This window comes from Saimiri boliviensis, chromosome 12 (assembly GCF_048565385.1).
Source record: "Saimiri boliviensis isolate mSaiBol1 chromosome 12, mSaiBol1.pri, whole genome shotgun sequence".
Taxonomy (NCBI): domain Eukaryota; kingdom Metazoa; phylum Chordata; class Mammalia; order Primates; family Cebidae; genus Saimiri; species Saimiri boliviensis.
Genome location: NC_133460.1, coordinates 51298590 through 51316015, shown reverse-complemented (window position 1 = coordinate 51316015; position 17426 = coordinate 51298590). Strand labels below are relative to the sequence as shown.

At 40.4% G+C, this 17426-nt stretch overlaps 1 protein-coding gene across 7 annotated transcripts in view; it reads left to right on the top strand.

The window, feature by feature from the left end:
• The window catches only part of ASCC1 (activating signal cointegrator 1 complex subunit 1), a 141882-nt gene that overhangs the window by 102960 nt on the left and 21496 nt on the right, over positions 1-17426 (top strand). For 3 of the 7 annotated variants that reach the window (XM_074382369.1, XM_074382367.1, XM_074382368.1), the window contains exon 10: positions 14301-14455. The exons of the other annotated variants lie outside the window; for them this stretch is intronic. In XM_074382369.1, the coding sequence (XP_074238470.1) occupies positions 14301-14441 (141 nt within the window). In that variant the 3' untranslated portion in view covers positions 14442-14455. Of the gene's footprint in view, positions 1-14300; positions 14456-17426 lie in introns of those variants that run through there. 7 annotated transcript variants of the gene reach the window in all.

The window sequence follows — 17426 nt, the reverse complement described above, 5'->3', positions numbered from 1 at the left end:
GAGTACAATGGCCTATGCCTGTAATCCCAGTGTTTTGGGAGGCCCAGGTTGGGGAGGATTGCTTGAGCCCAGGAGTTCAAGACCAGCATAAGCAACACAGTGGGACCCTGTGTCTACAAAAAATTTTAAAAATTAGCTGGGCATGGTGGTGCATACTTGTAGTCCCAGCTACTTTGGAGGCTGGGGTGGGAGGATTGCTTTTTGCCTAGGAGGTTGAGGCTACAGTGAGCTATGATTGCACCCTTGCACTCCAACCTGGGTGACAGAGTGACACCTTGTCTCAAATAAACAAATAAGTGGGTCTCTTGTAGTTAATATACTGTCTGGGTGTTTTTTGTTTTGTTTTGTTTTGTTTTTTAAATAAATCTAACACCCTCTGTCTCTTAATTGGTATATTTAGACCACTGATGGTGTTTAAAGTGATTATTGATTAATATAGTTGGATTAATGTTTATTATATATGTTCTTTTTTTTAATTTGCCAGATAAAAGAATTCAGAAGGATGTTTATTTTATATGTTACTGTTTTCTGTTTGTTGTCCTTGTTCTTTGTTCCTGTTTTTGCCTCCCACACTTTTTCTGCCTATTTTTGGTTTGTTTTAATTGAGCATTATATATAATTTCTCTTTCTCTCCTTTTTTAGCATATCCCTTATACTTGTTTCTCCCTCATTTTTTGAAGGATAATTTCACAGGGTTCAGAATTCTAGGTTGATGGAATTTTTTTCTCTCAACAGTATTTCACTCCACTCTCTTCTTGATGGTTTCTGAGGAAAAGTCAAATGTAATTCTTATCTTTGCTTCTATGTAGGAAAGGTATTTGCTTTTTTCCTTTGACTTCTTTCACAGTTTTTTTTTAATCTTTGGTTTCAGAAGTGTGACTATGATATGCCTAGGTACAGATTTTTGGGGGGAATTTATTCTGCTTGGTACTCTATGAGCCTCCTCTATCTGTAATTTGGAATCTGACATTAAGTTGGGAAAATTCTCAGTTTTTATTCCTTCAAATATGGTTTCTATTCCTATTTTTCTTCTCCTTCTGGTATTTGCATTATGTGTACCTTATACCTTTTGTACTTGAACCACAGTTCTTGGATATTCTGCTGTGTTTTTTCAGTCTTTTTTCTCTTTGCTTTTCAGTTTGGGAAGTTTCTGTTGTCATATCCTCAAGCTCAGAGATTCTTTATCAGCCATGTCCAGCCTGCTAATGAGCACATCAAAGGCATTCTTTATTTTTGTTACAGCGTTTTTAGTTTTTATTTATTTATTTTTGAGATGGAGTCTTGCTCTGTCACCCAGGCTGGAATGCAGTGGTGCAATCTCGGCTCACTGCTACCTCTGCCTCCTGGGTTCAAGTGATTCTCCTGCCTCAGCCTCCCAAGTAGCTGGGATTATAGGCACCCGCCATCATGCCTGGCTAATTTTTATAGAGATGGGGTTTCACCATGTTGGCCAGGCTGGTCTTGAATGTGTGAGCTACCATGACCAGCCTGGTACAGTGTTTTTAATCACTAGCATTTCTCTTTGATTCTTTCTTAAAATTTCCTGCTCTCTGTCTACATTCTCCATCTATACTTGAATGATGTCTCCTTTATCCGTTGGAGTCTTTAGCATATTAATCATGATTGTTTTAGATTCTGGTCTGATAATTCCAACATCCCTGCCGTTTCTTACTCTGGTTCTGAGGTTTGCCGTCTCTTCAAATGTGTGTGTGTGTGTGTGTGTGTGTGTGTGTGTGTGTGTGTGTGTGTTGCCTTTTTCTATGTCTCGTAATTTTTTGTTGAATGTGGACATGATGTACTGGCCTGTAAAAAGGCCTTTAGTGATGTGATGGTAAGATTGGAAGGAGAGGAAGTGTTCTGTAATTCTGTGATTAGTCTCAGTCCTTTGGTGAGTTTGTGCCACTGAACTGTGAATGTTACCCATGTTTCTCATCACCCCTGTGAGGTGGGACAGGATAGTTACAGGGGCCCCTATGTGGAAGGCTGGAGAGAGCTGAGGTGGAGTTCCTTCACATGGAAGGTTAGTGCCCACTAGGACAGGTACTTCTCTTCCCCCATGTGGATGGCTGGAGGGGGCTGGAGTTGATTATCATCCTTACCCTAGGTTTGTTAAGCTTTCAGGTTGCAGTGATCCAAGATCATGCCACTGCACTCCAGCCAGGTTAACAGAGTGAGAGTCCATCTCAGAAAAAAACTCTAGCAAGTTAAACTAGAGTTTAACGCTGTAAAAGAGTTTCTCTTGAGGGCAGGCCTTGTTAAGAGCAAAGTGGCCTGGCCTATTTCAGAATGGTTCCTTTAGCCCTCCCCCTGCTGGAAGTAGGAGAGCAAGTAGAGTTCCTGGAGGTAAAACTATAAAAACCTCTGTGAGGTGGTTCCCTGGAGTTTTTAACTCTTAGACTTGTCCACACAGCCTCTAACAGTTCTTAGAGTTAGGTTTCTCTATTCTCTGGAGGTTTCTCCTGGGGGTTTCTGCTCTGCTGTGATTCTCTGTATCCACCTGTGTATGTCTCCAGTTTGGGGGCAGCAGTTTGTCCTGTGCCCTCACTTCTCTGACAGACCTACAAAGAGTTGTCAAGGTTTTAGTTTGTTTAGCTTTTCACTTGTTAGGATAGAGTGGCAACTTCAGAGCTCCTTAATGCTAGACTGGAAACTTGAAGTGTTGTGACTTTTTAAAAAAGCTGTTAATGCTTGCAAAGGGAGATTAGCATTTAGAAAGTATATGATTTCTTTTTTTTATTGAGACAGAGTTTCACTCTTGTTGCCCAGGCTGGAGTGCAATGGCACAATATCAGCTCACTGCAGCTTCGGCCTCCCAGGTTCAAGCGGTTCTCCTGCCTCAGCCTCCTGAGGAGCTGGGACTACAGGTGTGCGCCACCACGCCCGGGTAATTTTGTATTTTTAGTAGAGACAGGGCTTCATCATGTTGGTGAGGTCAGGCTGGTCTTGAACTCTGACCTCATGTGATCCACCTGCCTTGGCCTCCCAAAATGTTGGGATTACAGGTGTGAGCCACCATGCCCAGCCAGAAAGCATATTATTTCATTTGAAGAAGAAAACATTGTGTTTTTTTATTATCCAGTTTTATTATTTGATTCAATATTCAGCCATATTATATAATGTTTTTGAAAATTATTTCTTTGTCACTTGGCTCTTCTTTAGATTTTTTTCTCAAAACTCAAATTTCTCAGAAAATCTTTCCTTGATTATCTATTGCTAAATGTCCCATTGCACTATTATAGCAGAATACATAACAGCAAATGGAATTTAGGATAAAGCTATTGTCCCTTGATTTTGATCATGGCTCTTGGACCTTTTTTACTACATTATATTTCCTTGACGATTTTAATCTTGTTTAAGTAAAATCACTAAGCAGATGTCACTTCCTCTCAAGCTTTTAATGCTAATACACTAATTGCAGTTCAGTTGGCCATACTAATATTTTGTAATAGCTTTTATATATAGCACTGAAAGCAATTACATTATTCTTGACAATCATGTGAAGTAGACAATTGTTAATGAAACAAATATAGAACTTTCCGAAGAATCATTTGGAAAGTAAAGATGTTATTTAAAAAGAGTGTCCCCAGTCAGTGCAAAAATTAACTATTAGGGTTCTAAAAGGAGGAAATAGACCCTAAGGTCTTGAACTTGGATGAAAGAGGCTCTGAACTGGTAGTGTTCTCAGGCATATGGCAATAGCAAACAGAAAACTCAGGAAGAAGGTACCATCACCCTCTGTCTAAAAATAGTCCACCAAGGAACTTTTTCTCCAAGAGTGGCCAGGACACAGTCAAAGATAATTAGGCATAAGAGGAAACCAATCACAATAAGCAGACAGACTTCTAAAACTCATAAATATATGATAAACTAGAGTTGTCAGACTTGGACTAAAAACAACTATGCTTACAGTGTTCAAAGAAATAAAAGCCAAGTTTAAATGTTTTTTAATTCTTAAAGTTTAAAAAGCCAGACATGGTGGCTAACACCTGTAATGCCAGCACTTTGGGAGGCTGAGGCAGGAGAATCACTTGAACCTGGGAAGTGGAGGTTGCAGTGATCCAAGATCATGCCACTGCACTCCAGCCTGGTTAACAGAGTGAGAGTCCATCTCGGAAAATAAAGAATTAAATTTATTTTTAAATTTTAAAATATAGAGGTGGGGTCTTACTATGTTGCCTAGACTGCCCTTGAACTTCTGAGCACAAGTGGTCCTTCTACCTTGGCCTCCCAAATACTAGGATTGTAGGCATGAGCTACTGTGCCTGGCTGACAAGGTTAAAATTTTTATCAGAGAATTGGGAACTATCAAAAAGAAAAAGCAATATAGCAGTTCTGAAAAATAACCAAATAGAAATGCTAGAACCGTAAAAGGCAATAACCGAAATAAAGAGCTCAGTGTATGAGTTTTGCAGCAAATTAAATATAGCCAAAGAGGGAAATATTGAACTGGAAGTTAGATCAGAAGAAATTACCTAGAATGATGCATAGACAGAGATAAAAATTACAGAAAGAGAACAAGTCATTCAGGATAGTAAGTGAGAAGATCTAACATACATTTAATTGGAACCTCAAAAGGAGAGAATGGGGCATAGTTGGTGAAAAACATCAATTTACAGATTAAAGAAGCTTGATGAATTTTAAACAGGAGCTCTGTTAAATGAGCTTATATTGTACTTTGCTTTCTTACAACTTGTGACTGAATCATGGACAACATTAACTGAAGTACAGTTTTTAAACTGATGGCCAAAATTTAATGGCATTATATGTATCTACATTACAAAGAACAAAAAGCAGGAAGTTCAGCCAAAGAACGCTTTTCTTAAAGTAGTTTATTAAAAAAGAAGGAAGGATAAAAGTATTCAAAATTCATTTTACTATTCTTATTACATTTTTATAAGTCAAACTATGTTGAAATAAATTTTATAAGAATGAAGGAGAGACAGACATGCACTTAGGAATTTAATAGGACAGTTAACCATTTGGAGCATGTGTGTGTTTATATAGCACCTTCCAGAAAAGTTTGTTGATTCTTGGCTGTGTCTTTTTGGAATGTTTATGACAGATGCAGCTTTTTTTTTTTTTTTTTTTTGAGACAGAATGTTGCTCTGTAGCCCAGGCTAGACTGCAGTGGTATGATCTCCACTGGCTGCAACCTCCACCTCCCAGGTTTAAGCAATTGCCTTCTCAGCCTCCTGAGTAGCTGGGACTACAGGCTCCCACCACTATGCCCAGCTAAATTTTTTTTTGTATTTTTAGTAGAGACAGGGTTTCACCATGTTGGCCAGGATGATCTCGATCTCCTGATCTCGTGATCTGTCCGCGTCTGCCTCTCAAAGTGCTGGGATTACAGGCATTAGCCACCGTGCCTGGCTGATAGATGCATCTTTTATTGACACGATGTTATGACATAAATTGGGTCATTTGATTTTAAAGAGCATAAGAATTTAATTGGTATAAAGGACAACTTTCTGATTAGAATGTTTCGTATTAGAGCAATTTACTAAGAAGGTGGCTGCATCTTTCATTAAAGTGTTTTTTGTTTTAAGAAAGGAGAACCCATTTCTTTAGTTCTATAGTGAATAAGCACTATAAAGCCATTCTTCTACCACTGTCCCTTTCAGACTAGTCCCTATTTATTCTCCCCAACTTGTCTGTCACCTCTATCATTGTACCAAAACAACACTGTAAGAAGTCATTGATAGTCCCTATTTGCTCAGTGCTTTGACCTGCTTTTACCTTTTCCCCAGTATCCGCATTGAGAGTGTTAAGCCCTTTTCTGCTTCAAATGCCTTCTTCTCTTGGCTTCAGTGGCACTTGGGACTCCTGGTTTTCTTCCTGACTCCAGAGCTACTTTTTAAAAAATTCACTCATAATATGTCTGATCCCTAAGGTTTTGTCCTTATCTCTGTGTTTTTCTTTTACTATAATATTCATGTTTCAAATGATACTTGTTTTTCAAAGTCCAATACAAATATTACCTCTTCCTTAATGGTAAGAGCCGTCCAGATCGATGGAGCTCTGTCCATCTCTCAGCTCCCTGCCTCTCCCTACTTTTATTGTTCAGAGACTTCTTAGGTGCCTCTCAGTGCTTAGCAATGTGTCTTGCACCTGGCAAGCACTCAGGAAACTTTTTTGGATTGAATGATCAAAACTGTTTTCTACAGACATCAGATTTTGGAAGGAGAGAAGAAAAGTATTTTTTGTTATGCATCAGCATAACACTAGGTTTGCCAGAGGGGATATTTTTTGCCTTGTATTTCATATAATAAACTCTTAGAGCAGGAGTTGGCAAACTATTGTTTGAAAGCCAAATGTGGCCCACCACCTATTTTTATATGGCCCTCAAACCAAAAATAGTTTTTACATTTTTTTAATGATTGAAAAAACATCAAAAGAAGAATACTGTAATATTTCATGATGTGAAAATTATGTGAAATCCAAATAAGTAAAACTTTATCGAAACACAATTCGACTCATTTATTTACATGCCATTTGGCACAGTTGAGTGGTTATGGTGGAATCCTTGTGGCCTCCTGGCTCTTTAAAGAAAAAGTTCGCCAACTTCTGTCTTAGAGGTTAGAGTTTAGGTTTGTTTTTTTTTTTTTAATTTCACCCAACACAATTTTGCTTTATTATTAAATATGATGCACTTATTTAATAGGCCCTCAAGATATGCTAATTATGTCATAAAGATTTAGTTAATAATCAGTCCTACTGAATTTCTGTTACTTAATTATTTTCATTTCTAGCAAATGTTTCTTTTTTAAAATGAAGTTACTCAAGAAAAAAGAAGAGCCACAAATTGAATATACCTATAGCTCATACTAACAATCTTTCAAGTTCATTTCTCAATTAAATTTGATTGCAACTTTATTACTACACATAGCAAGACTTGGCTGAGTCTTGCTTAAATTTACATTTAACTTTCTTTTATTTCAAAATACATCCAAAACTAATTGTGTGCTTTTCTGTGGTATGCACTAATTAACTTGAAACATGGACAGTGATTTTGTTCGCGGCTTCATTTATGCCTTATTACAGAAGGTATTAATAAAAAAAAATTGAATGAACAGTACACTGAACTTGCAAGTCCTAATTTTACAATTAGAGTGAATGTCAGAAAAATGACAAAGTTTGGGAAGGAGATTGTGACAAGACTTCTTGCTAGAATATGGTGGTTTGTTAGTGTTAAGATATGGCTCTGCCTCCCTCCTTTGATGATGAAAAACAAAACTCATGGGAGCATCCAAGATGGCCCAATAGGAACAGCTCCGAAGTGCAGTTCCCAGCAAGAACAGCACAGAGTGTGAGTACTCACCACATTTCCAAACAAGTTTTCACTGCCCACAGACCAGGAGATTCCCGGGCCGAAAAACACTGTGAGTTTTCAGTGCAGCAGTTTCAGCTGGTGCCTGGGGGACGCACAGAAACTCACACAAGTCTGGGTGGCTGTTTCGACTGGAGCCTGCAATGCCTGGGAGACAGAGCTGCCCATTCAACTGAAAGGGAGGGGCCTGAGATAGGGAGCCAGGCGATGTGGCTCAGTGGGTACCACCCCCACAAAACAAGCAATCTAAAACGCTTTGGATTGAAAGTTTTGCAAGCAAGAGCAGCTGGACCCAGGATGGTCCGGCTCAGTGGGGGGAAGGACATCCCCCACTACCGAGGCAGTTCACATAGCAGCTGGGCAGAGCCTGCGGCAGCTCAGCAACTCCTCTACTGGCAGACTGTGACTAGACTACTCTGTGCGGGGCAGGGCATCTATGAAAAAAGGCAGCAGCACAACAGAAACTTATAAATAAAGCCAACCTTCCTAGGACAGAGCACCTGGGAAAAGAGGCAGTTATGAGTTCAGCTGCAGCAGACTTAAAGGTACCTGCCCAGCAACTCTGTACAGAACAATGGAGCTCCCAGCACAGCACTTGAGCTCCTATAAGGGATAGACTGTCTCCTCAAGCAACTCCCTGGCCCCTGTATATCCAAAGAGACATCTCATAAAGGAGAGCTCAGGCCGACATCTGGCAGGTACCCTCCTGGGATGAGGATAGAAGAGGAAGAAACCGGCAGCAACCCTTGCTGTTCTGCAGCCCCTGCAGGTGATCCCCAGGCAAGAAGAGTCTGGAGTGGACCTCCAGTAGTCCTGCAGCAGAGGGGCCTGACTGTTAGATGGAAAACTAAGAAGCAGAAACAAATAGCTTCAGCATCAACAAAAAGGCTGTCCACTCAGATACCCCATCTGAAAGTCACCAACTACAAAGGCCACAAGTAGATAAAGCCACTAAGATGGGAAGAAACCAGCACAAAAAGGATGAAAACACCAAAAACCAGAACACCTCTTTTCCTCCAAGGGATCACAACTCCTCACCAGCTAGGGATCAAAGATGGATGGAGAATGAATCTGATGAATTGACAGAAACAGGCTTCAGAAGGTGAGTAATAAACTTCTCAGAGCCAAAAGAACATGTACTAACCCAATGCAAAGAAACTAAAAACAGAGAAAAAAGGTTAGATGAGATGCTAACTAGAATAAACAGCTTAGAGAAGAATATAAATGACTTGATGGAGCTGAAAAACACAGCATGAGAACTTTGCGAAGCATACACAAGTTTCAATAGCCAAATCGACCAAGCAGAAGAAAGGATATCAGAGATTGAAGATCAACTCAATGAAATAAAATGAGAAGGCAAGAATAGAGAAAAAAGGGTGAAAAGAAATGAACAAAGCATCCAAGAAATATGGGATTATGTGGAAAGACCTAAATAGGTGTACTGAATGTGATAGAGAGAATGAATCCAAGCTGGAAAACACTCTTAAGGGTATTATCCAGGAGAACTTTCCCAACCTAGCAAGGCAGGCCGACATTCAAGTCCAGGAAATACAGAGAACACCGCAAAGATATTTCTCAAGAAGAGCAACCCCAAGGCACATAATTGTCGGATTCACCAGGGTTGAAATGAAGGGAAAAATGCTAAGGGCAGCAAGAGAGAAAGGTCGGGTTACCCACAAAGGGAAGCCCATCAAACTCACAGTGGATCTCTCTGCAGAAACCCTACAAGCCAGAAGAGAGTGGGGGCCAGTATTCAACATCCTTAAAAAAAAAAAAAGAACTTTCAACCTAGAATTTCATATCCAGCCAAACTAAGCTTGATAAACGAAGGAGAAAGAAAATCCTTTATGGACAAGCAATTGCTGAGTGATTTTGTCACCACCAGGCCTGCTTTACAAGAGCTCCTGAAAGAAGCACTAAATAAATAAAGGAACAACCAGTACCAGCCACTCCAAAAATGTACCAAATGGTAAAGACCATCAACACAATGAAGAAAACGTGTCAACTAACGGGCAAAACATCCAGCTAGCATCAAAATGGCAGGATCAAATTCACACGTAATAATATTAACCTTAAATGTAAATGGACTAAATGCCCCAATCAAAAGACACAAACTGGCAAATTGGGTAAAAAGTCAAAACCCATTGGTGTGCTGTATTCAGGAAACCCACCTCATGTCCAAGGACACACATAGGCTAAAAATAAAGGGATGGAGAAAGATTTATCAAGCAAATGGAGAGCAAAAAAAAGCAGGAGTTGCAATCCTAGTTTCTGATAAAATGGATTTTAAACCAACAAAGATCTAAAGAGACAAAGCAGGGCATTACATCATGGTAAAAGGATCAATGCATCAAGAAGAACTAACGATCCTGAATATATATGCACCCAATACAGGAGTACCCAGGTACATAAAGCAAGTTCTTAATGACCTACAAAGAGATGTAGACTCCCACACAATAATAGTGGGAGACTGTAATACTCCACCGTCAATATTAGATCAATGAGACAGAAAATTAACGAGGATATCTGGAACTTGAACTCAGATCTGGACCAAGCAAACCTAATAGACATCTACAGACATCTCCACCCAAAATCCACAGAATATACATTCTTCTCAGCACCACATGGCACCTACTCTAACCACATAATTGGAAGTAAATCCTCAGCAAATGCAAAAGAATGGAAATTATAACAAACAGTCTCTCAGGCCACAGTGCAATCAAATTAGAACTCAGAAATAAGAAACTAACTCAGAACCACACAACTTCATGGAAACTGAACAACTGGCTCCTGAATGTCGACTGGATAAACAGTGAAATAAAGGCAGAAATAAAGATGTTCTTTGAAACCAATGTGAACGAAGACACAACATACCAGAATCTCTGGGACACATTTAAAGCAGTGTTTAGAGAGAAATTTACAGCAATAAATGCCCACATGAGAAGCAAGGAAAGATCTAAAATTGACACCATATCGTCAAAATTGAAAGAGCTAAAGGAGCAAGATAAGAAAAATTCAAAAGCTAGCAGAAGACAAGAAATAACTAAAATCAGAGCAGAACTGAAGGAGATAGAGACACAAAAAATCCTTCAAAACATCAATAAATCCAGGAGCTGGTTTTTTGAAAAGATCAACAAAATAGACTGCTAGCCAGATTAGTAAAAAGAAAAGGGAGAAGAATAAAATAGATGCAATAAAAAATGATAAAGGGGATATCACCACAGAGTCCACAGAAATACAAACTACAATCAGAGATTACTACAAACAACTTTATGCACATAAACCAGTAAACCTGAAAGAAATGGATAAATTTCTGGACACTTGCGCCCTCCAGGAAGAAGTTGAAACCTTGAACAGACCAATAACAAGGGCTGAAGTTGAGGCAGCTATTAATAGCCTACCAATCAAAAAAAGCCCAGGTCCAGATGGGTTCACAGCTGAATTCTACCAGACGTACAAAGAGGAGCTGGTACCATTCCTTCTGAAACGATTCCAAACAATACAAAAAGAGGGAATCCTTCCCAAATCGTTTTATGAGACCAACATCATCCTGATACCAAAACCTGGGAGAGACTCAACAAAAAAAGAAAACTTCAGCTCAATATCCGTGATGAACATAGATGCAAAAATCTTTAATAAAATACTGACAAACTGACTGCAACAGCACATCAAAAAGCTTATCCATCACAATCAAGTAGGCTTCATCCCGGGGATGCAAGGCTGGTTCAACATACACAAGTCTATAAATATTATCCACCACATAAACAGAACCAAAGACAAAAAACACATGATGATCTCAATAGATGCAGAGAAGGCCTTTGACAAAATTCAACAGCTCTTTATGCTAAAAACTCTCAATAAACTAGGTATCAAAGGAACATATCTCAAAATATTAAAAGCTATTTACAACATACCTACGGCCAATATTGTACTGAATGGGCAAAAACTGAAAGCCATTCCCTTTTAAATGCGGCACTAGACAAGGATGCCGTCTGTCACCACTCCTATTCAATATAGTATTGGAAGTTCCAGCCAGAGCAATTAGGAAAAGTGGGAGTCAAGTTGTCTCTATTTGCAGATGACATGATTGTATATTTAGAAGACTCCATCATCTCAGCCCAAAATATTAAACTTCAGCAAAGTCTCAGGATACAAAATCAGTGTGCAGAAATGACAGGCATTTCTATAAATCAATAAGCAGACTAACAGAGAGCCAAATCATGAGTGAACTCCCATTCATAATTGCTACAAAGAGAATAAAATACCTAGGAATACAACTAACAAAGGATGTAAAGGACCTCTTCAAGGAGAACTACAAACCACTGCTCTAGGAAATGAGAGGATACAAACAAATGGAGAAACATTCCATGCTCATGGTTAGAAAGAACCAGTATGAAGAAAATGGCCATACTGCCCAAAATAATTTATAGATTCAACACTATCTTCATCAAGCTACCAATGACCTTCTTCACAGAACTGGAAAAACCCACCTTAAACTTCATATGGAACCAAAAGAGAGCCTGCATAGCCAAGACAGTTCTAAGCAAAAAGAACAAAGCCAGAGGCATCAGGCTACCTGATTTTAAACTATACTACAAAGCTACAGTAATCAAAACAGCATGTACTGGTACCAAAACAGAGATATAGACCAGTGGAACAGAACAGAGGCCTTGGAGGCAACGCCACACATCTACAACCATCTGATCTTTGACAAACTTGACAAAAACAAGCAATGGGGAAGGATTCCCTGTTTAATAAGTGATGTTGGGAAAGCTGGCTATCAGTGTGCAGAAAGCAGAAACTGGACCCCTTCCTGACACCTTACACTAAAATTAACTCCAGATGGATTAAAGACTTAAACATAAGACCTAACATCATAAAAACCCTTGAAGAAAACCTAGGCAGAACCATTCAGGACATAGGCATAGGCAAGGACTTCATGACCAAAACACCAAAAGCATTGGCAACAAAAGCCAAAATAGACAAATGGGATGTAGTTAAACTCCAGAGCTTCTGTACAGCAAAAGAAACAATCATTAGAGTGAACCAGCAACCAACAGAATGAGAAAAAATTTTTACAATCTACCCATCTGACAAAGGGCTAATATCTAGAATCTACAAAGAGCTAAAACAGATTTACAAGAAAACAAACAAACAAACAAACCCATCCAAAAGTGGGAAAAGGATATGAACAGACACTTTACAAAAGAAGACATATATGAGGCCAATAAACATGAAAAAATGCTCGTCATCACTGATTATTAGAGAAATGCAAATCAAAACCACATTGAAATACCACCTCATGCCAGTTAAAATCTGGAAACGACAGATGCTGGAGAGGATGTGGAGAAATAGGAACACTTTTATACTGTTGGTTGGAGTGTAAACTAGTTCAGCCATTGTGGAAGACAGAGTGGTGCTTCCTCAAGGACCTAGAAATAGAAATTCCATTTGATCCAGCAATCCCATTACTGGGTATATACTCAAAGGCAGGCGTCCCCAAACTACGGCCCGTGGGCCACATGAGGCCATTTATCCGGCCCCCTGCCACACTTCAGGAAGGGGCACCTCTTTCATTGGTGGTCAGTGAGAGGAGCACAGTATGTGGCGGCCCTCCAACGGTCTGAGGGACAGTGAACTGGCCCCCTGTGTAAAAAGTTTGGTGATGCCTGCTCAAAGGGTTATAAATCACTGTATTATAAAGACGCATGCACACGTATGTTCATAGTGGCACTGTTTACAATAGCAAAGACCTGGAACCAACCCAAATGCCCATCGATGGACTGAACAAGGAAAATGTGGCACATATACACCATGGAATACTATGCAACCGTAAAAAATGATGAGTTTGTGTCCTTTGTAGGGACATGGATGAATCTGGAAACCATCATTCTCAGCAAACTGATACAAGAACAGAAAATCAAACACCGCATGTTCTCACTCATTAGGCGGGTGTTGAACAATGGAACACATGGACACACGGAGGGGAGCATCACACAGTGGGGTCTGTTGGGGGGGTCCAAGGGAGAGACAGCAGTGGGGTGGGGAGGTCAGGGAGGGATAACATGGGGAAAAATGCCAGATGTAGGTGACGGGGGGATGGGGGCAGCAAACCACATTGCTATGTGTGTACCTTTTCAACAATCCTGCTTGATCTGCACATATACCCTAGAACCTAAAGTACAATAAAAAAAAAAAAAAACTCATAAAAATAGGAAATTGCAGAAGATTGTTAGGGGCTTTTCATTTTTTGCCAGCAATAGAAAAATAACATACTATGATTTAAAGAGTCTGAGAGACTTCTGACAGGTGATTGGGCAGTTTCTTAGAACATCAGATATATGAGGAAAACGTACAGTTTGAAATGCTTCCATTTGGTGGTGTAGCTTTTTGGTTTTTTGTGTTTTTTGAGACGGAGTCTCACTCTGTCGCCTAGGCTGGAGTGCAGTGGCATGATCTCGGCTTACTGCAACCTCTGCCTTCGGGGTTCAAGCGATTCTCCTGCTCAGCCTCCTGAGTAGCTGGGACACAGGCATGTACCACCACGCCCAGCCTATTTCTGTACTTTTAGTAGAGATGGGATTTCACCACATTAGGTCTTGATCTCCTGACCTCGTGATCCACTCTCCTCAGCCTCCCAGAGTGCTGGGATTACAGGTGTGAGCCACTGTGCCCAGCCTGTTGTAGCTTTTTACTTCAGTCAAGTGTAAGCTATGTTTCACCAAAGCTTTTCCTCTGAATTTTTTTATATGTTACTTTCCTTGGACAGTGAACTCTTAAAACACTAATGAGAGCACCCGAAGATGTGGCTGTCAGTGAGGTGAAACCATTGTTAACATGGAACTGAAAAACAAGAAATTGGCTGAGTTTTGGCAGAAGCCAGCATTCATTCTGGGAAGATGCACCTTCCCCAGTTTGTTGCTATCTGGTTATACATGATGTTTTTTGCTCTCTTTTGAATTTGTGTTCACAGGTTATTCCTCTTTGCAGTGGGACTGGAATAATTCCATGTGTTGTCTTGGCTCAAGCAGGGAATGATGCGGGGTTTTTGAAAGGGCCCAGCCAGCACAATAACAAGAAACAGGCCATGGCTTGGCAAAGGCAGGAAAAGTAGAAAAAAATTAAGAGGTTAGCATTACCTTTCTTAAAATCATTTCTGGCTCTTATCAGAATGAAAAATAAATATTTGGTAATGTTTACTGAATACGTGCTAAATTTGAGACACTAAGCTAGATGCTTGCTTGGTGCATTTGAGGGAGGGGGAATATTCAATTGTCTTTGGTTCCTGTGATGTCATCCCTGTGAACTCTGAATGGGATGTCTGTTCTTACTGTAGAAAATACTCATCTCTTTTACGTGTTGATTTCTAGGACTGTTCACGTTATTTTGGGTGTAGTTCACTGAAGAAAAGAGTGGGTCACTTTGGGTCCACTGTATGTTGGGGTTATTCTTTGCTTTCGTTTGTTTGTTTTTGGAGATAGAGCCTGGCTCTGTTGTCAGGCTGGAGTGCAGTGGCAGATCTCAGCTTACTGCAGCCTCTGCCTCCTGGGTTCAAGCGATTCTCATGCTTCAGCCTTCCGAGAAGCTGAGATTACAGGTGCATGCCACCATGCCTGGCTAATTTTTGTATTTTTAGTGGAGATGGGGTTTCATGTTGGCCAGGCTGGTCTCAAACTCCTGAATTCTAGTGATCCTCTCACCTTGGCCTCCCAAAGTAATGGGATTACAGGTGTGAGCCCCCATGCCTAGCTGTTGTTGTTATTTTAATTGTGCTAAAATATACATAAGATTGGCTGTTTTAACCATTTTTAGGTGTACAATTTGGTGGCATTAAGTACATTCATGTTGTGATGCAGCCATCGCCACTACGCATCTCCAGACGTTTTTCAGCATCCCAAATTGAAACTCTGTACCCATTGGACAACAACTCCCCATTTTCCCCTCCCCTCGTTAACCACCATTCCAGTTTCTGTCTCTATGAATTTGACTATTATAGGTACCTCATGTAAGTGGAATTGCACATTTGTCATTTTGTGTCCAGCTTATTTCACTCAGCATAATGTTTTCTAAGGTTCATCTATGTTGTAACGTGTCAGAATTTCATTCCTTATCAAGACTGAATATTATTCCATTGTATGTATATTCTGCATTGTGTGTTTTTAGCTCCTGTGTAAACAAACCAGTAGCAGAATACGAATCTGGACCCAGAGATGGTGACACGACACTGTCCTATTTGAAGTAGCCCTTTGTTAGAGACCAGACCAAATGAAACTGTGTTAGTTTAGGGAGCTTTGTACCAACAATGTCTAAGTGTTATTCCAAATGTTAGAGGACACTGGTGGAAAGAGGTAAAAGAAACAAGGGTGAAGTCTACTATGCTATGAAGCTGTGATGTCTTCTTAGGAAATGATGCTCTCTTCCCCATGTCCCAGGGATGAAACAGTTTTAGAATTAATACTCAAATGTGAACATTATTGTTACAGATTAAAAGTGAGAAAATGATGTAAATCCAATTCACAGTTTATTCTCTTAGTTATAGGTTAACATTGATACTTTTTTTTTCTTGCTCTGTCACTCAGGCTGGAGTGCAGTGGCATCATCTTGGCTCACTGCAGCCTCAGTCTGCCAGGCTCAACTCATCCTCCCACTTCAGCCTCCTGAGTAGATGGGACTACAGGCATGCACCACCACACCCAACTAATTTTTGTATTTTTTTTTGTAGCGATGTCTCGCCGTGTTGCCCACGCTGGTCTCGAACTCCTGGGCTCAAGTAATCCACCCTCCTTGGCCCCTCAAAGTGCTGGGATTACAAGCATGAGCCACCACACCTGGCCTGATACCAGTTTCTTAAATCATAGTGGCCTTATGACTATGACATGCATGGGGATGATAACCCTCTCTCTCTTCCAAGTAATTTTGCCTATTTGACATCTACCCTACACCTTTGCAGAGGGGAAGGAGGCCATCTGCATTAGATTATAGAAAAGTGTGTGTTGTAGTCTATAAAACTATAGTGATGCTACTCAAGGCATGTTTCCTGTGGTTTTGACAGAGGATGCAGTATTTCATATCTTCCCACCTAAAGAGGTAACTTAGTTGAAAATAACTTAGTTGATAACAAGTGGCAGCCTCTCTTCCCTCTTCCAGGGAGCCATTCCAAGGCCAGCCATTATTTGGACAGCTGTTATGTATATGTATGTGTACTCTTTGCATTGTCTGATGTTGCCTAGGGGACATTTGATTTGCTCTGTTTTTTTTTTTTTTTTTTTTTTTTTTTGAGATGGAGTCTCACTCTGTGGCCCAGGCTGGAGTGCAATGACATGATCTCGGCTCACTGCAACCTCCACTTCCTGGGTTCAAGCGATTCTCCTGCCTCAGCCTCCTGAGTAGCTGGAATTATAGGCGTGCACCACCACGCCAGGCCAAGTTTTGTATTTTTAGTAGAGATGGGGTTTCACCATGTTGGTCAGGCTGGTCTCGAACTCCTGACCTGGTGATCCACCCGCCTTGGCCTCCCAAAGTGCTAGGATTACAGGCATGAGCCACTGCACCTGTCCTGATTTGCTCTTTAACTTCTGGATGCTGAATTTGTTGCCTTGGGATAATAGCCCCTTTGTGTCCAGCCTCCCAAAAGCCCCAGGCCAGGAAGAAAAGTCCCTGTTGCTGTCGCCTGTGTACTCCCCTGTAAGGATTCATTTCTGCTGACTTATACTTCCTTTCTACTGTGTTATCTGGAGACAAAAAAAATATCTTCTGTGAAATTTGTTTGAGGGACCATTATAATACCTGAGGGAAGATGAGCACACCAAAAATAAGAGCATTAAGAAGAGGCATTCTTCTAAGGGATACAATTTATCTGCAGAAACATCTAAATTAGTTTCGAAAGGGTGCCTGCCCTTAGGGTTGGTGTTCACAGGCTTGAAGAGTCTCTGGAGCCATTAGCCCCAGGGGCAGTTTTGTCAGGTAAAGCAGTAATATCCATACTCTGTGGCAAGGCTTCCTTGAGAAGAAATCATGCAGCAAACTGAACTTTCAACTCTTATCTCTTGAGGCTAATTCTGCATGGTAATGTGGAAACGGGCAGAGTATACCCAGCCTG